Genomic DNA, 22,501 nt, shown 5'->3' with positions numbered 1-22,501 from the left:
ATGCGTGAACAAAATAATTGTTTTTTCTTTTATGGGCAGGGGAGATGGCTCCCCAGGTAAAGCCACCTGCTGCCAATTCTGGCATACTAAGTTCAATCTCTAGAACCCACGTGATGGGGAGAACTGTTGTCCTCTGACCTACACACACACACACACACACACACACACACACACACACACACACACTGTGGAGTGTTCATGCATTTATACACACAATAAGTAAATGTAAAAAAAAATCTGATCACTTGAAATATGTAAGCAAGTGATGTTATAGACATAAGTACTAACTTAATAATTTCTGTATTAAAAAATTAGCCCAGGAACTCAGAGCTCACTCAAAGTGAGAGTCGGGTGGGTTAGTCACAGCACAAGAGCCCGAGACACAAGGCCCCTGGAGGATGACTGCAGTGGCCTTCAGACATTCTGGGGGTCATTTGTTCTGTGTTTATAGCTATTCCCTTAGAGAACAGAAAAAGGTGACAAGCCTTTAGTTCTGTTCATATAGATGGCATAGCATAGTAAAATCTGTCCAGAAGATAACTCATTTTTTTTTTTTTTTGGTTTTTCGAGACAGGGTTTCTCTGTGTAGCTTTTCGCCTCTCCTGGAACTCATTTGGTAGCCCAGGCTGGCCTCGAACTCACAGAGATCCGCCTGGCTCTGCCTCCCGAGTGCTGGGATTAAAGGCATGCGCCACCACCGCCTGGCGATAACTCATATTTTAGGTCAATCTATTATGGGTATCAAGGACAGTTAGTGAAACACAGTACTAATGAGCTGAGCTCAGGGCATGTCAACAGGATCATACTCTGTGAGGACATTGATAGCCCAGGGCCATAGGTCTGGAATATTGCAAAATGAGTATACAGCCTGACCTTATCCAACTGACCAAAAATGTGAAATTATCTCAGCAAGGGCAAAACAAAGGATAAAACTCAGCAATGTAAATTAAAAAGAACTGTTTGACAACATTTATCATCAGTCATGTCATAAAACTTGTAGCAAATGTCTTTAAACAGATTGTTTCTTGGCTTGGCAAGCAGTACTGCATGTGAATCAAAGACTGCAGTACTCTGCTCTGAGGTCAGGAACAGCACAAAGAGGCCAGCTGTCACCATGTCCTACAGCAGAACTAGAAAGAACAACCCACAGAAGGCACAGAAGTTAAGAAAAGAATACTCTGACAGATTCACAGATGTTAAGGTTTATTCAAAAGATAAATTGATAGATTTAATAAGAATTGAGAAGAAAGAATCCTGTACACAAAGACCAATGTAAAGAACACCCTTCACTATACTAACAACGGGCTTCTTGAAAAATGAGGTTAAAAGCTGTATCTTCAGAAGTATCATGTTTATAGTACCAAGTCTGATATCACATATGGAGAGACTGGGTGTGGATTACTAAACAAGCTCTCCTCAGACGGATAGAAATAAGATGGATTTTGCAGGTGTCCAGTCTCCAACACCATCTGAGCATTGCTGTGGGATGGTTTGAAAATGACAATGAATTTCTCAGGCTAGCTGCAGTCAGCACACTCACAAGGAGAACTGGTGGTGAATAGTCGCTGTCTTAGGTACAAGACTGCCACAGAAGTATTGTGTGTCTTTAATAAGAGACCTGCAGGGACTGGAGAGATGATGAGGCAGTGGTTGGGAGCACTTGCTGCACCTCCAGAGGACTCAGTTCAATTCCTAGCACCACAAGTTAGCTCGCAGCCATCTGTAACTCCAGTCTGGTGGGTATATGGTGCCCTCTTCTGGCATGTGTGGATACTGCATACATACATGCATGCACACACACATACACACACACACACATACACACACACACACACACACACACACACACACACACACACACACACACACCAGGATTGCAGCAGATCTGGTTTTGTGCCTCTTAAATTTATTTGTGATTCTAGAATTGGACAGCAATTTAGTCTAGGGATAGTTCTGTCCCAGAACATGGCAGGTTATCTATGGGCAGATTATGTTCACAGCCAGAGAAGAGGGATTGCTTTCAGCTGGCATCTGTCTTGTCTGACCATATCAAAACACTTACCTACTGGTCCCAAGAGTAACTTATAGTCTGATCACTGTAAAGTAAATTAGAGTTGGACAAAAAAACCCTCTAGACCAAATTTAATCCAGCTTAATACAATGAGACAACAGATTCTCAATGCAAGGATGGTTAACAGGTAATAAGAATATATACACATGCAGAAGGAGGGTGTCTTAGTTACTTTTCTATTGCTGTGAAGAGACACTATGACTGTGGTAACTTATAAAGAAAGCATTTAATTGGGGGTATTGCTTGCAGTTTCAGAGGATCAGTCCATGACCATCATGGTGGGGAGTGTGGCGGCAGGCAGGCAGGCATGGTGCTGGGGCAGTGTTGAGAGCTTGTATGTTTTCTGAAAGATGGAGACAGAGATTGAAACTTGTCCTGTTGGGAGCTTTTCAAACCTCAAAGACACTCCCAGTGACACACCTCTTCCAGCAAGACCACACCTCCCGATCCTTCTTAAACAATTTCACCAGCTGGGAACCAAGCATTCAGATGTATTAACCTGTGGGGACCATTCTCATTCCAGCCACCATAGAGGGTTAAGCATAAACACAGGCTCAGCTGTCCCTCTGCCACCCCCTTAGTTTTTCTACGTCTGTGCAGAGTGTGTAGAAAGGACAACATCTTCATGAATGGCATGCTGAACATTTAACTGTATATGGAAAATACTGAATAATTAGAATAGTAGTTCAGATCACATGAGTCGGCTCCAGGTGGGTTAGAGGCAAAGGGTAAAAGGTGACAGTGTGAAAACTGAAGGTGACTTCATGGGTGTGAAAACTGAAGGTGACATCATGGATTGCTCTAAGGACTGCAGGGTGAGGACAGAGTTCCTTCCAGGAATGCAAGTCTTCTCATCAAAATACAAGCTGTGGAGACTGGACCACATGGCAACAAGTCACACTGATTCAGAAGGACGTTTATCAGAGGATTAGGACACAGTGAAAAGATGAGGATAGTCACCTCTTACATTTTGCCAAGTTCACAGCATGTCGCCATCCAATGAACAGTGACTGGGGATGAGCGAGAAGCTTGAGTTATGACACCACAGTGCTATGCACACGTGGCCAGAAAGATCAGAGGCCTGCCACCATCAGGACCTGGCAGTTAGGGCCACATGTGGTCCAGGTGCCCTTCAGAGGCAGCAGAAAGATCAGAGGCCTGCCACCATCAGGACCAGGCAGTAAGGGCCACATGTGGTCCAGGTGCCCTTCAGAGGCAGCAGAAAGATCAGAGGCCTGCCACCATCAGGACCAGGCAGTAAGGGCCACATGTGGTCCAGGTGCCCTTCAGAGGCAGCAGCTGATGATGGTTAACATGGGACAGGGCGTGGAACCTTAAGGACTCTGAGACCTTGTGAGAACACACCCTTTCACAGTCCTGTGGGAGACCCTCCATTGTCAGGGTGGACAAATGTCATGACTTGCAGACCTTTCCAGCATGCGCCTAGGAACAGGCACAACAGCTCTCCTGATACAGCCTAGGCAGCATGGGCAAGCTGTGCACACATATTTTGGTTTGGTGCTGAGCGGGACCGTGGCTTCTGGGATCAGGCAGTGAAAAACCTAGACAATGTTCTGTCCTCCTCCTGTACCGCCCAGTACTTCTGCCCACGAGGCCTTTCTCACTGATTACATCTCTGACCCTGTGCATCCCTCTCTGCCCCCCAGAGCCCAAGGTGGTGTTTGCCAAGGAGCAGCAGGCTCGCAGCGAGGTGAAGGCAGAGGCGGGGGCCAGTGCCACACTGAGCTGCACAGTGGCCCAGGCCCAGACTGAGGTGACCTGGTTCAAGGATGGGAAGAAGCTGAGCTCTGGCTCGAAGGTTCGAGTGGAGGCCTCGGGCTGTGAGAGGAGGCTGGTGGTGCAGCAGGCGGGCAAGGCGGATGCTGGAGAGTACAGCTGTGAGGCCGGAGGACAGAAGGTCTCCTTCCATCTGGACATCACAGGTGGGTGCTGAGACACTAAATTGGCCTTGTGGGAGGTTCAGTGCCTGGCTCATGCCCACACTGACTCTGTGCTCCTGTGTTACACACTTGTGTTACACACTGTCTCTTCACGCCTCCCCTTTTCCCATCCTCATGTTTAGTGAAGTGTTGAGCAGGACCCTGAATGGCAAGGGTATCCCAGGAAGGTTCTCTCCTTCCTGTATACCTGAAGAGATGTTCCCAGGTTGGGGAGTTTCATCTGTGTCATGTTTTGTTCCTGCCTGGAGCCTTCCTGATGTGGCTTGGGTCCATCTTTTTGACCAGATGCTGTGTCCAGGTTGCTCTGCTCTGGGCTGTGCTCCCACATGGACCTGAGAGCACTCTCTCCTTCAGAGCTCTCAGTGGCTCTGAATGTGACGAGGGGAAGTTTGACCTCCTGTTCATACTCAGTCATCTCCAGCTTGGCCTTCAGGTCGTCCAAGGTTTAGTCTGGACAGCCCTCCCTGCTTTTCCCATGGAGTCCTCCATGTTTAGCACCTGTGCAGAGGATCAACAGCACAGGGTCCTGGGCTGAGAACCTCTGAGCTTTGGACCTCTCTTCCCAGCAATTCTTGTTTTTCTTTTGCCTCAGCCAGAACATTATACATGGATTGTACCTCTTAAGAATTTGTTTTGAACATTTAGAAATTTTAAGGACTATGAAGCTCGCTCCACAAATGACAGCTCCTGTCAAGAAAGCAGCCCTTGTTCGACAATATTCCACAACATCCACAAAATTGCCTGGAAATTCAGGCCCCTGCCTCCCCCTGTGGGCCTCCGAGAGATCTGTGAGCTGACGTTACTGTCCTTTGTGAGAAGCATTCAACCTGGGGAGCTAGTGGGAAGCCTCAGCAGGTTAACCTGCCATCAAACCTCATGACCCTAGTTCAGTTCCCCCAGCCCACCTAGTGGAAGGCAAGAAGGGAGTCCCCCAAACTGTCCTCTGACCTCCACACATACATGGTAACATGCCCCACACAAAATCAAAAAATAAATACTATAAAAGACGAGTTTAACCTGAAGAGGGCGGCTTGAAGCTCCCTCTGAGGCACCACCACAAGGCAGTTTGGGATTGTTTTCATGAAATGCCTTGTTGTGAGGACCAAATGTCATCCCTGATGACAAATGATTTTTTTTTTTTTTGGTTTCTCGAGACAGGGTTTCTCTGTGTAGCTTTGCGTCTTTCCTGAAACTCACTTGGTAGTCCAGGCTGGCCTCGAACTCACAGAGATCTGACTGCCTCTGCCTCCCGAGTGCTGGGATTAAAGGTGTGCACCACCACCTCCCGGTGACAAATGATTTAAAGGGAATATCACATGACTTTATGCACATAAATTTTGAATAGTTGAGCCGGGCGGTGGTGGCGCACGCCTTTAATCCCAGCACTTGGGAGGCAGAGGCAGGCGGATCTTTGTGAGTTCAAGGCCAGCCTGGTCTACAAAGCGAGATCCAGGAAAGGTGCAAAGCTACACAGAGAAACCCTGTCTCAAAAAACCAAAAAAAAAAAAAAAAAAAATTGAATAGTTGCATTAAATTGATCAATTCCTTAGAACTGTTATCAAAACTTATAGATGAAAAAACAGGAAATTCAAATAGCCCTGTAGCCCTTTAAGTCGACAAACACTAGTTTCAAAAACTGTTATAGGAGAGGGCCTGGAGAGATTGTTCAGCTGTTAAGAGCACACACTACTCTTGTGGTAGACCTGAGTTCAATTCCCAACACCTGTATCAGGTCACAACTGCCTGTAATTCCATCTCTGACTTCTCTGGCTCTGGGAGTGCCACACACACAGACACAGACACACACACACACACACACACACACACACACACACACTCTAACACACATGTGCACACACATGCACACACACATACTAACATTTAATCACACACTCATAACACATGCACACACACATATACACACACTCAACTTTTTTAAAAAAATAAATATTGGAGAAGAGTTAAAATATAAAGTTAAAAATATTCTGGAAGTAAATAATTTATGTAATGGTCATTTCTCTAGAATTCAAAGGGTATGTATGTCACTTTCTAACTCACTTAATGTAGACAGTACAATATTGGCCAAAATGACAGACATTATTAAAAACTGAACGTACAAGTCAATCTCTCATAAATCCTGAAATAATGTATACAAAATATCAACAAACTTATTGGGACAATATGCTAAGAGCTGAGTATACTGGGATAACGTTAGTCCAGGGATGCAAGGCTGGCTTAGTATTAGAATGTAAAAGCCAATAAAATCTATAATATTGGGAGAATCAGAGCTGGAGAGATGGCTCTGTAGTTAAGAGTGGAGGACCTGCTTTTGTGGAGGACCTGAGTTCAATTTCTAGCACCTACATCAGTGAGTTCACAATCTCCTGTAACTCCAGCTCTAAGGGATCAGTGGCCTCCATTAGCACTGACACTCGCATGTGCAGACACACACACACACACAGACACACATAGACACACACACACACACACACACACACACACACACACACGCATAATTAAAAATAAAGTAAATATATGTTTTAAAAGTTTTCAAAAGGAGCCAGGGGCACACATCTTTAATCCCAGCACTTGCGGGCCAGAGTTAGCAGGATTTCTTTGTGTTTGAGGTCAGCCTGGTCTAAAAATTGAAATCAAGTTGTAGGACAGGCAGGGTTACATAGTGAAATCCTGTCTCCAAAACAAAAAAAAAAATTTTTACATCATATCTAGAAGATATGAAATCTAAACCTACTTATGTATATTAAAAAATTCTTGTGTTAGGCATGTAGCTCCATGATAGAGCCCTTACACAGCTTCCCTAAAACCCTGACACCAGAGAAAAAGAATCTCTTGAATTAGTAATAAAAAGAGGCCTCCCAAATTTTACGAGTGCTATTGAGAGCAGCAGGTGCCACGGTAAACACGCAGCCATGAATGATTTCTCTTTCGTTGAAGATGGCAGAGGGGCTTCATGAACAACACATGGCCGGCATAAAACTCTAAGGAGTACAAATTAAAGAAACGTAATTTACAGGAAGGTGGATGTCACGGTTGGTGTGATTACCATTTCTGTATGGAAACTAGCAAAAAAGAGTGGGAAATTATATCAGAAAAGAATTGTGATAGCCAGGAGTGATGGCACACACCTTTAATTCCAGCGCTTGGAAGGCAGAGGCAGGTGGATCTCTGTGAGTTCAAGGCCAGCCTGGGCTACAGAGTGAGTTCCAGAATAGCCAGCTGACTCAAAAATGAACAAAACAAAACAGACAAACATACAACAAATAACAAAAAAGAATTGTCATAATATCCCAAGGGTGCAGCTACTCGTTCAGTGTCTAATGAAAGACGTTCAGGCTTCTGAGGGGGAACTTACGTCAGGAAGACAGCGGAGAGCAATGGAGAGGGTGTTGGTTGGTGGTGAGATAGACATGGAAAACCCAGAGAGGCCCAGTCCTGGTGACTGTCCGAGAGCTCAAAGATTTGTGAAGAAAGAGTGTAAGAACATTTCATCTGCCAGATGTTAAAAGATATTTTTAGTCCATCTTTCTGATGGTCCAGGCCACCTCTTCAGCATTGCATCAGATGATACTCGAAGAAGGCAGGGGCCTTGCGTGGTCCTGGGGGATTCTCCATTGCCACCGTAGGGCGAGTGCACGTGGATGCTGACCTACTGCAGGAACCTTGTACAGACTCTGTCAAGGCATCCCTCTGCCGCAGTGATGGGCAGTGTGGCTGAACTGTGGTTTCTTCATGCGGAGAGATGCTCAGGCTTCTTCTGGGCACAGTGAGTGCCGTGTTTGGAGGGTGTTCTGCTCTCCAGCGGTTCTATTCAGATCTTCTCCCCCCATGTGGCCTTCGTGACCTAGACAGTGTCTCTGACCTTGTGCATCCCTGTCTGCCCCCAGAGCCCAAGGTGGTGTTTGCCAAGGAGCAGCAGGCTCGCAGCGAGGTGAAGGCAGAGGCGGGAGCCAGTGCCACACTGAGCTGCACAGTGGCCCAGGCCCAGACTGAGGTGACCTGGTTCAAGGACGGGAAGAAGCTGAGCTCTAGCTCGAAGGTTCGAGTGGAGGCCTCGGGCTGTGAGAGGAGGCTGGTGGTGCAGCAGGCGGGCAAGGTGGATGCTGGGGAGTACAGCTGTGAGGCCGGGGGACAGAGGGTCTCCTTCCGCCTGGATGTCACAGGTGGGTGCTGAGACACGAAGTTATCTTGTAGGGGTTCAGTGACTGACTCAAGCCACGGCTGCCTCTGCGCTCCTTCTGTTTGGCTTTGTCTGTTATACATTGTCGCTTAATGTCTCTCTCTCATCCCTGGTGGTGGGCCTGTCCCTGATGGGATGGATGTCACCCCAGGTGACACTGTCTGCACACATGTTTTGTGGCTGCTGTGAGGAGGAACCCAGAACACAAGGCTGATAGATAAGGCAGTTAAGAACTGTTAAACCATTGACAGCCCAGCCCCTTCCTGACATAGCAGCCGACATTGCTCAGAGTAGGCAAGTGCACGGGGCCTCAGGGACCCTCAGGGACCCTCAGCCCTGGTGATGACGTTCCCAATGTTACTGGCGGTGTTCTGTTGTCATGGAGGGGCAGAGGCACATATGCTGTGACCCTGCGGTCCTTCCCTCCAGGAGGCTTGCAGCAGACACTCTGTCACGTGCCCTCCTGCGGGGGTAGTGTCCTGTGTGGATGATGTGATTTTGTACTGAGAGGCCCAGGAGTTTCTCTCCTGGGCATAGTCAGTGCCGAGCCTGGACGAGGTTCTGTCTCCAGCTGACCTAGTCAAGCTGGTTTCCCACGTAGTCTTCCTGACCTAGACAGTGTCTCTGACTCTATGCATCTGGTCATCACCAGAGCCCAAGGTGGTGTTTGCCAAGGAGCAGCAAGCTCGCAGCGAGGTGAAGGCAGAGGCGGGGACCAGTGCCACACTGAGCTGCACGGTGGCCCAGGCCCAGACTGAGGTGACCTGGTTCAAGGATGGGAAGAAGCTGAGCTCTGGCTCGAAGGTTCGAGTGGAGGCCTCGGGCTGTGAGAGGAGGCTGGTGGTGCAGCAGGCAGGCAAGGTGGATGCTGGAGAGTACAGCTGTGAGGCCGGGGGACAGAAGGTCTCCTTCCGTCTGGACGTCACAGGTGGGTGTTGTGATACTAAGCCTCTGTGGAAGTGATGACTGGCTCATGCCCATGACTGATCCCGTGTGCCTTCTGTTAAGTCCGATCCCTTTACTCACTCTTGTGTGCTTTAGGCGGTGGCCAGCCATGCTGACCATGGCTGACCCTATGCTCTGTCTGTACACTGTCTTCTCTTCACGTCTCCCCGCTTCCCATCCCTGTGTTTAGTCCAGTGTTGAGCAAGACACTGAATGGGAAAGGTGTCCCAGGAAGGTCCTTTCCTTCTCGAGTGCCCGGATGTTCCCAGGTTGGGGAGTTTCATCTTGGTCATGTGTGTGTTTGTTCCTGCCAGGAGCCTCCCTGATGCTCCTTGGGTCCATCTTGCTGGTGTTGACCAAGGAGCAGCAGGCAGGTAACCTGGCTGCATCAGACTCTGTTGAGGAAAACAAGCCCTGAGCAGACGCTATGGATTATTTAAGATCTCGGGATATTACTTAAATAAGAAATAAATCCACTCAACACAAATGAAAACCAACACTTCCATCTCTGATGAAACCTTACATCAGTGTGTCTTACCCCTGGCACATGACAGATGGGGAGGAGACTGTGCATATGGCAGACACAGCCTTCGTGTGTGAACATAGAGAGAGTGCCTAACACTGACTATGAACAGGGCAGAAGCAATGTTAGCCAGGGAGTAAATGTCCCATCATGGAAGAGCAAGTACTGGTGGCCAGAACCGGGAATGGTCCTCCACCTGGTGAGGCCTCAGAAACTGTAAGAGATCCCGTCTACAGCGAGGTGGGATGTGTGGATAACTGTGGTTTTGTGCCCACAGGGGTTGGGACATCTTAACCCATCAAGTACAGAGCCTGGGGGGTGTTCTGTTCTACGGCCACCATATCCAATCCTTCCCTCCCCCTGTGTGGCCTTTCTGACCCAGACAGTGTCTCTGATCCTGTGTGTTCCCATCTGTCCCTAGACACCAAGGTGGTGTTTGCCAAGGAGCAGCAGATGCACAGCGAGGTGAAGGCAGAGGCAGGGGCCAGTGCCACACTGAGCTGCACAGTGGCCCAGGCCCAGACTGAGGTGACCTGGTTCAAGGATGGGAAGAAGCTGAGCTCTGGCTCGAAGGTTCGAGTGGAGGCCTCGGGCTGTGAGAGGAGGCTGGTGGTGCAGCAGGCGGGCAAGGCGGATGCTGGAGAGTACAGCTGTGAGGCCGGGGGACAGAAGGTCTCCTTCCGCCTGGACGTCACAGGTGGGTGTCACTGTGTTCAGGGAAGAGATGCAGCTGACCACTCAGAGGCACAAGGGCTCCTTGTCTGGTTCTCCCAGCCCGGTCTCTGTCCCTTTTATTCCTCTCCTGTCCCCTGCCCTCTACTCTGAGGACAGAGCCCTTTCCCCCGTATTCCCGATGTCTCCTGTCCCAGTCCGTGTCCCCGTCCACCTCACTGCCTTCCTCATCACCGGTTCTGTTGGGCTGGCTAAACCTCAAGTTCTGGGGAGAGGGACCTCGTTCGGGTGGGACCTGAGTGGACCTTCCTGCAGTTCTGAGTCCCTGTGGGCTCTCAGCGTTCTGGCCCGAGGTTCAGGAACCTGCTCTTCCTGGTGCAGGCCCACGGGCCCTATATTGGCCTTGGAGTCCTGGTAGTTCTGCTACCATGTAGCACGACGTCATGGTGCTTGTCTGGAATTGGTTACTACTGTACCTGCCTAGCTGGACTTGTCCTCAGCTGTGGCCTGTGACACACCCGCACATCACAAGCGCATGGTCTTTCTAAGTGCAACTGCTGGGTGAGGCTCCGCTGAGCCATCTTGGTCTCCCCCCCACACCCGCCCTAACGTTTGCCGATAGTTTGGCCCCCAGACTCTCTTCTCCGCAGCCTCTATGGACTTTCAGTGTCATCCCAGGTCAGGCCAGTCATACTCTGGGGTGCTAGCTGCCTACTCTTCCATGCCATTCTGGCTCATGGGCTGAAGTCTCCCTGGAGGACAGGACTCCTGGGTTCTTGGTTGGAACAGCACTGGTGATGATGGCCCTTAGGCGACATAATGTCCTTGCTGGCTGAACAGAGGGGCAGCAGCTCGCACTCACCGTTGTTGGAGAGTTGTATATGCTGGCCCTTACACTCATGCCTACTTACTTCTCCTCAGAACCAGAGCCTGAGTCCCGAATTCCAGAGAGACCCAGCCGCAGGGAGCCTCTGGTGGTCAAGGAACACGAGAACATTGTCCTGACCGCCACGCTGGCTGCGCCCTCTGTGGCTGCTGTGACCTGGCTCAAAGACGGCGTGGAGATTCGACGCAGTAAACGGCATGAGACCACCAGCCTGGGTGATACCCACACCCTCACCGTGAAGGGTGCCCAGGTGCTAGACAGTGCCATCTACAGCTGCCGTGTTGGCAAGGAGAGCCAGGACTTTCCGGTGCAGGTGGAAGGTAAGCAGCGCTTGGGGGCCAGGAGTCTGGGTCTCCTCCAGGGTCCCTGCGTCTGCCCCAAAGACTAGTAGGCAGTATCCCACAGCAACCCCAGTGTAGGGCTGTGGACACATGGCCATCTCCGCGGGGCACTGGCTGACACCTTCTTCCTATCCTCAGAGGTGGCCGCCAAGTTCTCCAAACCCCTGGAGCCCGTCGAAGGGGAACTGGGTGGCACCGTGAAGCTGGTCTGCGAGCTGACCCCAGAACAGGCTGAGGTTGTGTGGCGCTGTGGGAGCACACAGCTGCGAGAGGGCAAGCGTTTCCAGATGACATCTGAGGGGCCTAGGCGCACACTGACTGTGTCTGGCCTCCGAGAGGATGACGCAGAGGAGTATGTGTGTGAGAGCCGGGATGACCGAACCAGCGCACGGCTCACTGTCAAAGGTACCCGTGGGTGAGCTAAGGGGGCTTCCTGGGGGAGAGGTCCTTCCGTGTGTCTTGTCTCGGGTGTGTCTCTGCAGAGCCTCTCCCGTGGCCTCCTAAGAAGACTTTTCCCTCTGCAGTTCCCCGGGTGGTCAAGTTTACATCTGGATTGAGCGCCGCGGTTGTCGAGGAAGGTCGAGAGGCCACCTTTCAGTGTGTTGTGTCTCCCAGTGATGCAGCAGTCACGTGGTACAAGGATGGCGCCCAGCTGCGGCCCAGCGAGAAGTTTGTTATGGCACAGAGTGGCGCCACCTGTAGCTTGACCATCTTGGGTCTGACCCTGGAGGATGCTGGCCGTGTCACAGTGGAGGCTGAGGGCGCCTCATCTTCTGCTACCCTGCGGGTCCGAGGTAAGCTGGGGGCTGGCGGGACTGCCAGGATGTGCGGTTGCTCCTTGCAGTAGGTGCCTTTCCCTCCCCGTGAGCTGACGAGACAGCGCCATATTGTTCTCTTGTGTGGGGCTGATCCGGTTGACATGAACTCTGTCAGCTATGGACGGAGGCGATTTGGTAAGGGGACTAGGTACCGTCTCTTCAAGTGTACTTGGCAGGGGATAAGGCTGAGACAATCCAGAGAGACCTCTTTCTGGTTGAGTCTGTGATGGCCAAGCAAGGGGGAGGCTGTGCTCAAAAGCTCGAGAGCAGGAGGGATGGGTGTGCTTCGAGAGGCAGGACTTCATCTGAAGAAGCGGCAGGCGTGGCAGGCTCTTGAACGTGGGAGTCATGAAGGTGGCCGTACCTCCCAGAGGAGGGGGAAAGATGGGTCAGCTGGGCCCACGCTGGAGCCTTTCTTCTCCCCATATATGTTAGCATGAGCAAGTGTCCTGGGGCCTTGTTAAAGGGCAGGCAATGGGACAGTGGCTGAGGGGTTATGGAGTGGCCCTACTCAGGTGCTGCAGACTGGCTGTTGATGGCATCTGGCCATAGTTAGGAGTTCAACACAGCCGATTGGAGCAGAGCAGCAGGGCTTGTGACGGGGGTGCGGGTGGGGTGGAGAAGTGGGGGATGGGAGACTGGCAGAGGGAGGGGACTGAGGAGGAAACAGCCTTAGCTTCCCCCAAAAAGTGCACCTATGTTAGGTCTGCCATTTTGGGCTTACCTTGCTTGAAGTGGGGCCGCTCGTGTGGTGGGGCTCTCTGGCCTGGACTCAGGCTGGCCCAGGGGTGGGGCCCAAGCAGGCCCCAAATGGCCAAGACGAGCTCTGCCCTTCTGTGTCTCAGAGGCACCAGTCCTCTTCAAAAAGAAGCTTGAGCCACAGACGGTGGAGGAGAAGAGCTCCGTGACGCTGGAGGTGGAGCTGACGCGCCCCTGGCCGGAGGTGAGGTGGACACGGAATGCCGCAGTCCTGGCGCCCAGCGAGAACGTGGAGATCTGTGCCGAGGGTGCTCGGCACCGTCTGGTGCTGCGCAGTGTGGGCTTTGCGGACCGTGGCTTCTTCGGCTGTGAGACACCAGATGATAAGACCCAGGCCAAGATCAATGTGGAGAGTAAGCCCAGGGTTGGGACCGCAGAGGAAGAGAGGGGACTCCTCCGGAAGTGGGGGATGTGGCTCTGTGTTGGCTATGAGGACGGGTGGGATTTTCTTTTGGGAAGTCAGGCAGTCACCCTGGTTCTGGTAAGTGGAACCAAGGAAGGAAGAGATGGAGGAGGATGTAGAGGGTCAGGCCTGGGGGTCAGCTGGGGTTGAGGTAGAGCTGGGTGGAGGTGGTGACTGGGGGCTGACGCCTGGGCCCTTGGACTCTGCTCTGTGGCCTCCAGGGTGGTAGGTTGGGCCCACATCTGGGTCTGAGTCCTGGCTGGTTGGAGGGTCTCAGTTCACTAGCTCACTAGCGTCCCTCTGACAGTGCGGCAGGTCCGGCTGGTTCGAGGTTTGCAGGCCGTGGAGGCCAAGGAACAGGGCACAGCCTCCATGGATGTGGAGTTGTCCCATGCTGATGTGGAGGGCAGCTGGACTCGAGATGGCCTGCGGCTTCAGCCTGGGCCCACATGTCACCTGGCTGTACAAGGCCCCATCCACGTCCTCACACTCTCGGCGCTGAGGCCACAGGACAGCGGGTTGGTGGCCTTCAGGGCTGAGGGCGTGCACACGTCTGCACAGCTCATTGTCACCGGTGAGTAGATGAAGGCTGGAAGCCCCACTCCAGAGCACACCTATTTCATTTCCCTAAGTGGCCCAGGGGGGCAGATGGGACCAGGCAGGAAGTGGAAACCCCTTTATGTGACTACAATTAACCCACTGTATCAGAAAGTCCCTCCTGACTCCGTGTCTTCCTTCCCTACTTCCTGCCTCAGAGTTGCCAGTGAGCTTCACCCGACTACTACAGGATGTGGTGGCCACCCAGAAAGAGAAAGTGACCCTGGAGTGTGAGTTGTCACGGCCAGTCGATGTGCGCTGGCTGAAGGTATCGCTCTTTCCTCCCTGCTCTTCCCTGTGGGCATCCAGGAGGCGAACCCCTTCTCCTGAGCCCCTCTGGTGCCTGACCAGTCCTCCCTGCCCTACAGGATGGTGTAGAGCTGCGGGCAGGCAAGACCATGGGCATAGTGGCCCAGGGAGCCTGCAGGAGTCTCGTCATTTACCGATGTGAGATTGGGGACCAGGGTGTCTATGTGTGTGATGCTCTTGACGCTCAGACCTCGGCCTCTCTGAAGGTGCAGGGTGAGTTCTGGGCAGAGAGGGCAGGGATAGTTGGCAGGTGTGAGTAGTTCTTTCTTGTGCCTCTGCTTCCCCTAGCTTGCCTGCAAGATGGTGGATGTGCTGGGAGTACCCTATGTTTCTGGGCATGCCAGCTGTCTGTAGTATTCTGTTGCTGTGAAGAGACACCAGGACCACAGCAACTGTTATAAAGGAAAGCATCTAATTAGTGCTGGCTTAACATTCAGAGGTTTAGTTCATTGTCATCATGGTGGAAAGCATGGCAGGGCACAGGCAGACATAATGTGCCTGAGAGGTCTACATCCGATCCACAGGCAGCAGGAAGAGAGACATTGGGCCTGGCATGAGCATTTGAGACCCCAAAGCCCACTGCCAGTGACACACTTCCCCCAACAAGGCCACACTTCCTAAGGCCACTCCCTAAGCATGCAGATATCTGAGTCTGTGGGGGCTGTTCTTGTGCAAACCTCCACGACAGCCCTCTCCCCCTTCCCACAGGCCGCAGTGTCCAGATTCTGAAGCCACTGGAGGATGTGGAGGTGATGGAGAAGGAGGGTGCCACCTTCTCCTGTGAGGTGTCCCATGAGGAGGTTCCTGGCCTGTGGTTCCGAGAATCCAGCAAGCTACGGCCCAGTGACAATGTGCGCATCCGGCAGGAAGGTAAGAGGGTAGGAGGGCTGCCGAGCAGCATGGGTGGGTTCCCTGGCTGCTCTCTTCTCTCTCAACAGTCCGGAGTGTGCTTTGTCTCCAGGGAGGACGTACACTCTGATCTTCCGGAGGGTACTGGCGGAAGATGCGGGAGAGATCAAATTTGTAGCTGAAAATGTAGAATCAAGAGCCCACCTCCGAGTGAAAGGTGAGGAGGGCTGAGGGAGGAGAGAGGGACCGGATACGGTGAGCTGGGCCTTACAGACAGCTGGCCTACCACAGGCCTGGGGTGCTGTAGGACCCTCCAGACTGGACAGCAGTGACTCATGAAGAGGGTAGAGTATGTCTCCTCAGTGGGAAGGGGAGGTTCAAAGACTCCAAGCTCCACTTTGTGGTGGTCAGTTGTACCCAGAAGACTCTAGATTATCCCTGGGTGGGACACTTGACTTGGCCACCTGCTGGCCAAGGTGGAGGGCACGGGCAGTTGGTTTGGTCTTGGCTCCTAGGAGGTTGCCAAGGCAAAGCTTCCAGGTCACCGTCCTGACCCCACCTGCCTGTGTCCACAGAGTTGCCTGTGACCCTCCTGCGCCCGCTGCGGGACAAGATTGCCATGGAGAAACACCGTGGCGTGCTTGAGTGCCAGGTGTCCCGGGCCAGTGCCCAGGTGCGGTGGTTCAAGGGCAGAATGGAGCTGCAGTCTGGGCCCAAGTATGAAGTGGTCAGCGATGGCCTTTACCGCAAACTGGTCATCAATGATGTGCAGCCGGAGGATGAAGATACCTACACCTGTGATGCCGGTGACGTCAAGACCAGTGCCCAGTTCTTTGTGGAAGGTGCGGGGTGAAGGGGTGGACAGTCTTCCTGGGTTTTCGGGGGCGGGGCGGGGAGGATTTGTGGCTTCTGTGGCTTGCTCTGGAGATTCTGGAGGCTGCCACTTCTGACAGGGGCCTGACTGGGGACACCCAGGCAGCTGGGGAAGGATGCTTGGCTACATGGCCGAGAAAGATAAGAAGGAGCAGACAGCTTGTAGGGTGGGGAGACCGGTCCCTCTTGTAGAGTTTCCCTGGCGACCAGCTCCTCTTCCACAGAGCAATCCATCACCATCGTGCGAGGCCTGCAGGACATGACAGTCATGGAACCCGCCCCGGCCTGGTTTGAATGTGAGACCTCCATCCCCTCTGTGAGGCCGCCCAAGTGGCTCCTTGGTAAGACCGTGCTCCAGGCAGGGGCGAATGTGGGCCTGGAGCAAGACGGTACTGTGCACCGGCTGACACTGCATAAGACCTGCTCCACCATGACCGGGCCTGTGCACTTCACCATCGGCAAGTCCCGCTCCTCTGCCCAGCTTGTTGTCTCAGGTAAGCATGCGGCATGGGGCAGAGGGACGCAGCTCAGAGACGTGGGTGGCCACAGTTTAGGGCTGTGCGTGGACATGGCTTGGGGGAGGACATAGGAACAGTGGCCAGGCACAGGTGGCCCATGCCAAAGCAACCATGCTTGGTCTCAAGGCTGCGCGTGGACACTACTCAGTGGTTTGACAGAGTGTGGAGCAGAACATGGGCACTGGGTAGCACACGGGTGGGTTTAGTAGGTGCTGGCTTTAGGGGGTAGGGATATGGTCAGAGGCCTGCCAAGTAGGATATAGGCACTCAGGCGTGGCAGGGCTTTGGGCCAGGGCAGCATGGGGTAGTCTATGTTGGCTGGGACCGAGGTGTGTGCGGGCAGTGAGGGGCATGTGCAGCACACCCCCAAAGGAGATGGCCAGGCACATCGTAGGGGCTGTGGATGCAAATGGCTTAGAGCCCAGGCTAGGCAGGGTGGTCTGGTCTCTTGTGGCTCCCAGCCCTGCCCTTGCGTTGTCCTCTCTAGACATCCCTGTGGTACTGACACGGCCACTGGAGCCCAAAGCAGGGCGCGAGCTGCAGTCTGTAGTCCTGTCCTGTGACTTCAGGCCGGCCCCCAAGGCTGTGCAGTGGTACAAGGAGGACACCCCGCTGGCCCCGTCAGAAAAGTTCAAGATGGCGCTGGAGGGCCAGATGGCAGAGCTGCGCATACTCCGGCTCACTCCGGCTGATGCTGGGCTCTATCGGTGCCAGGCGGGTAACGCCCAGAGCAGTGCCAAGGTTACTGTGGAAGGTAGAGAGCTGGGAAGGAGGGGCGGGCAGCGGGCCTCACTCCAGGGTAAAGGGGGTGGCTGGTAGTGTGGTGCTGAGGTGCTGGTGTGTACCTGGCAGCTCGGGAGGTGACAGTGATTCAGCCACTGAAGGATGCTGAAGCCATGGAGGAAGGCCGGGTCTGCTTCTCATGTGAGCTGTCCCATAAGGACGAGGACGTCGAGTGGTCACTCAATGGGACACCCCTGTACAACGACAGCTTCCATGAGATCAGCCATGAGGGCTGTCTCCACACACTGGTGCTGAAGAGTGTCCGGCAGGCCGACGCAGGCACGGTGTGTGCCACCTCCCAAAAGGTGTCAGTTTCTGCCCAGCTAGTGGTCAGAGGTGAGAAGTCCTGTGGGGGGTCTGTGGGGTGCCCTCCCCCTGGGTGGGCCCAGGCTCCTCTCACCGGCCCATGCCATTCCTCCAGCAAAGCCAGTGGTGTTCCTGAAAGCACTGGATGACGTGTCTGCAGAAGAGCGTGGTACGCTGGCCCTGCAGTGCGAGGTCTCAGACCCTGGAGCACACGTGGTTTGGCGCAAAGATGGTGTGGAGCTGGGTCCCAGTGACAAGTATGACTTCTTACACAAGGCAGGCACTCGGGGCCTGACGGTACATGACCTGAGCCATGAGGATGCCGGACTGTACACCTGCCACGTGGGCAGTGAGGAGACCCGGTCCAGGGTCAGCGTGCATGGTGAGCGGCTGGGGCTCCATGCAGGATGGCTGTCTTAGTTAGAGTTTCTATTGCTGTGAAGGGACACCATGACCATGGCAACTCTTATAAAGGAAAGCATTTAATTGGGGCTGACTTACAGTTTCAGAGGTTTAGTCCATTGTCATCACGGGGGGGGGGGGGACGACGACATGGTGGCGTGCAGGGAGGCATGGTGCTGGAGAAGTTGCTGAGAGTTCTTCATCTTGATCTGCAGGCAGGAGAAGCAACTGTGTCCTAGGCATAGCTTGAGCGTGTGAGACCTCAAGGCCCTCCCCCACAGTGACACACTTCCTCCAACAAAGCCACACCCTAATAATGCCACTCCCTGTGGGGGCCATTTTCTTTCAAACCACCACAATGGTGCTAGGCCTTCTTCCATCCAGAAGCTCCAGGCTGCTCTTCAAGACTGAAAGGCTATTCTGTGTATCCAGGAGGCACCAGAGAAGTTGTCTGTAGCACATAGGGCTTAATGTAGCCCTTTGAGGTCCAGGGACAGGCAGATGGGCTAAGGAATAATTGTCTACAGAGCCTCACAGTGTGGGGGGCTGGTATGGATCTCCTCAGATCCTTGACATTTGCTTTGTACCATGTGTTGGGATTGAGAGGAAGTCGGTCAGGTATGTGTGGGATACTGAGAGGTATGACCAGGAGACAGTCTGTAAAGGGCTCCCAGGCCAAGGGCAGATGTCCTATCCCGCAGGTGGACAGGTCTACAGGCCATCTATGTTCCCATTCTCTACAGAGCCCCAGGAAGTCCCTAGGTTCATAGTTGCTGTCCCACTCAGCACTGTTATTTTAAAGAGGCAGGCCCCTTTGAGCACACCTCTCTGAGCTTGGCCAGCCACCCACTGTCCTGGCTCAGGTCTGGCATCCTGGCTTAGAGGAGACAGCTTGGCAGCCTATTGATTCATGATCCCTCTGGGGCTCTGTGTCAGCCTTATGGGAAGGGAGCACAATGAGATTTTCATAGGACTAGACTTGCTCTCTCTGGAAGGGGTCACTTGTGGGGTACCTGTCTCTCCTCTCCTGGTTTTTACAAGATGGTACTGACCTTTCCCACTGCCTGGCCTGTGGTACTACTGTTCCCTCCGGTTGACATCTGTGAGCTGACTGGTGACCTGTTTCTTATGTCCCACAGATCTGCACGTGGGCATCACCAAGAGATTAAAGACAGTGGAGGTGGTGGAGGGAGAGAGCTGCAGCTTTGAGTGTGTCCTGTCCCACGAGAGTGACAGTGACCCAGCAGTGTGGACCGTCGGTGGGAAGACAGTGGGTAGTTCTGGCCACTTTCGGGCCACTCGCCAGGGCCGCAAATACACTCTGACCGTCAAAGACGCCGCGCTCCGTGATGCAGGGGAGGTGGTCTTCTCAGTGATGGGCCTCACATCCAAGGCCTCGCTCATCATCAGAGGTGGGTGTTGTGGCTGGGACCAGGGGCCGACACTGTGAACTGGGGCACTGTTGGGCTCTTCCTAGGGACTGTCTACCCATCATGGTGGGGACCCAGTATATCTGTTGGGGGTGCTGGGGGAAATTTCCATTATTGAAGGAAGTCATATTCCTGCCTGAGCATCTGAATTTCTAGAGCAAGCCGAGAATTCTGGTCTATCACCCATGGGCTGACCGCTCTCAGTGCATGTAGCTTACTCAGCCAGTCTGACACTTAAGCAGAGGCCAGGGAGGCTGGGAAGTAGCCTCTGATGTCTTGCAGCTTGCGCTTCTGACTCACACACTTGGTGCTCCTGGAGTGGATCTGCACAGGGGCCAGCCAAGCTGTGGCCATAGGAGCCTTGAATGAGGTGCCCTTGTAGCACATGCTTCCCAGGTCTCACCATTACTGAGGGCTTCCAGCACTTCAAAGTCCTGAGCCTCCAGGGGTCTCAGGTCCCCAGGAGTCAAGGGCTATAGTGTCTGTGGTTTTGATCTCTAGAAAATGCATGTTCCTAAACGCCTGTCTGTCCTCATCCTGGCCATGGCTGAGGCCACTTCTAAGGGATTGTTGCAGTGACTCTGTGTCTTAGGCCATGGCTGGTTCTGTGACCAAGGGTGTGCCTCGTAGGAACCATCTCTCCTTATTTCAGAGAGGCCAGTGGAGATCACAAAGCCCTTGGAAGACCAGCACACTACGCTTGGAGAACACGTGACGCTAAGCTGTGAGCTGTCCAGGGCGGGCACCTCCGTGCGCTGGCTGAAAGATGGGAAGGCCATCCGGAAGAGTCAGAAGTACGACCTGCTCAGTGAAGGCACGCGGGCTGTGCTGGTTGTCCGCGAGGCCTCACTCAAGGATTCTGGAGAGTACACCTGCGAGACAGAAGCTTCTAGAAGCACCGCCAGGCTCCTTGTGGAAGGTAAGCTCACTACCCTGTCTGTCTGCCCTGCAGCATGGCCTGGGACCACCCCCAGGACCTCAGTGGAGGCACCTACTCTGGTCAGCCTGTGGGCTCAGGTTGGGGGTGTTTTGTCCTGTTTTGTCCCTTACCCAGAAAAGGCAAACCGCTTCACGGAGGAGCTGGCTGACCTGCAGGTGGAAGAGAAGGGCACAGCTGTGTTCACGTGCAAGACAGAGCACCCAGCATCTGTCGTGACCTGGCGCAAAGGCCTCCTGGAGCTGCGTGCCTCAGGGAAGCATGCCCCCAGCCAGGAGGGCTTGACCTTGCAGCTCACCATCAATGCCCTGGAGAGGACAGACAGTGATACCTACACCTGTGACATTGGCCAAGCCCGGACCCAGGCCCGGCTCCTTGTCCATGGTGAGGCAGCCCTCACGTGCATGCTGCTTTCAGCTCCTTGGTGGGTGCTCGGGTCTGCTTTATCTGAAGTAGACTCTGGAGGCTCAGAAGTGGTCAGTCATCAGGACTCTGCTTGTTCTGGACCAGCCCAGCCTTTGTTTCTCTATGTCTAAGGGTAGAGCAGATCACTTGGGTATCTCAGGCTTTCCTAGTGTGACCTTCTGTGAAGGAGCTGATGGACTGCCCTCATTTATACAGTGGGTGTTTGCTGTGTTCTCACACTATCTAGGCCTGTGCTGAGTCCCAGGGTATGTGCTCTGTGTGTGCTTGCACACATGGTGTGTCATTTATTGCAGAGGGACCGCTTACCATGTGGCAACTAAGGAGCCCCATGTGTTCTGAGTGGAGAGCTGACTATCATTGTGACCAATATTGATAGTGTCAGTTTAGAAAAGTGTCAGTTTAGAGACAATGTTGTTAAAGAACAGTCATCTTGTTGGGGATGCATGGTATCGAAATGAAAACCCAGGGTGCATCCCAGAGCAAGGAGGCACAGAGGGAGACAGGTGGCCATGAGCTGTGTGGGTACAGAGCTCAGGGTTCCCTCAGACGTGGGGCAGGAGCTGGTGTCTGTGGTTGGTGGGGTTATCCCTGCTGGGCAGATGGCTGTCCAGGGCGTCTGTTCTGAGTTGCTGCAGAGCTCAAGGTCAAAGGCAAACTTGGATATGATTGGTGTATGTGGAACAAGAGGGGATTTCTTTAGGGACTCAAGAACGTGTTTGTGTGTGCCAGGCAGGGTTTGACAAGCGTGGTCTCTGCAGAACTTACAAATACAGTTTATTGTTGTTCTGTTTGTTTGTTTGTTGCTCTCTCTGTTCTCACTTGTGAGGCGCCTTCCCCTCCAATATGCAGCGTGAGAGCTTTGTTCTCTCTGGTTGGTAGAGAAGGAAAGTGGTATCCAGCCTGGGTAACAGGGATGTGTCATGGTAGCAGAGCAGAGAGGACCCCAGCCCTCCTGACCACGGCTTTCACCTGGCTCTCCAATCCTAGGGTGGAGTCTGGGTTGGTGTTTATTGGAACCCCCCTTGAAGTCTGCCTCCAGGGCATGACGTTACTCATGTTTGTGAGATGCCTCAGCATTGGATAATTAGAAGTAACAAAGTTTGCCCTCTCTGTTTGCGGGTTCTGCATCTTCAGATCTAGCCTCTCATTATTCAGAAACACGTGGAAAAAGAAATTGTGTGGCTAGGGATGGGGAGATGTTAAGCACCTGCTGTGTAAGCTTCTGGACTCGAGTTTGGATCTCCGAGAGCTCATGGCAGTGCAGCTGCTTGGGAAGGTGGAGACGGTAGATCTCAGAGCAACCTGCCTATCAAGACCAGCCATCTAAGTGAGCTCTGGGCTTGATTGAGAGAACCAGCCTCATTGAATTAGATGAAGAGCTGTTAGGAAGATTCCCAACATCAACCTTGAGCCTCTACATGCGTGTGCACACGCACACACATGTACTTCCACACATGTGAACATGCACGCACACACATGCACACTTCACACACA

The 22,501-nt window shown here is 53.0% G+C and overlaps 1 protein-coding gene across 1 annotated transcript in view; it reads left to right on the top strand.

Moving 5' to 3' along the window:
• The window catches only part of Obscn (obscurin, cytoskeletal calmodulin and titin-interacting RhoGEF), a 125,402-nt gene that overhangs the window by 41,565 nt on the left and 61,336 nt on the right, over positions 1-22,501 (top strand). The window contains exons 17-36 of the mRNA XM_059270645.1: positions 3,739-4,014; positions 7,938-8,213; positions 8,883-9,158; positions 10,120-10,395; positions 11,298-11,576; positions 11,736-12,002; positions 12,122-12,391; positions 13,261-13,527; positions 13,885-14,151; positions 14,333-14,442; positions 14,543-14,696; positions 15,445-15,549; positions 15,908-16,174; positions 16,430-16,699; positions 17,211-17,477; positions 17,576-17,842; positions 17,928-18,194; positions 19,354-19,626; positions 20,297-20,563; positions 20,699-20,965. Coding sequence (XP_059126628.1) covers positions 3,739-4,014; positions 7,938-8,213; positions 8,883-9,158; positions 10,120-10,395; positions 11,298-11,576; positions 11,736-12,002; positions 12,122-12,391; positions 13,261-13,527; positions 13,885-14,151; positions 14,333-14,442; positions 14,543-14,696; positions 15,445-15,549; positions 15,908-16,174; positions 16,430-16,699; positions 17,211-17,477; positions 17,576-17,842; positions 17,928-18,194; positions 19,354-19,626; positions 20,297-20,563; positions 20,699-20,965 — 4,968 coding nt within the window. The remainder of the gene's footprint in view (positions 1-3,738; positions 4,015-7,937; positions 8,214-8,882; positions 9,159-10,119; positions 10,396-11,297; positions 11,577-11,735; positions 12,003-12,121; positions 12,392-13,260; positions 13,528-13,884; positions 14,152-14,332; positions 14,443-14,542; positions 14,697-15,444; positions 15,550-15,907; positions 16,175-16,429; positions 16,700-17,210; positions 17,478-17,575; positions 17,843-17,927; positions 18,195-19,353; positions 19,627-20,296; positions 20,564-20,698; positions 20,966-22,501) is intronic.

This window comes from Peromyscus eremicus, chromosome 8a, assembly GCF_949786415.1.
Source record: "Peromyscus eremicus chromosome 8a, PerEre_H2_v1, whole genome shotgun sequence".
Classification (NCBI taxonomy): Eukaryota; Metazoa; Chordata; class Mammalia; order Rodentia; family Cricetidae; genus Peromyscus; species Peromyscus eremicus.
This window is presented reverse-complemented; position numbering and strand designations above follow the sequence as displayed.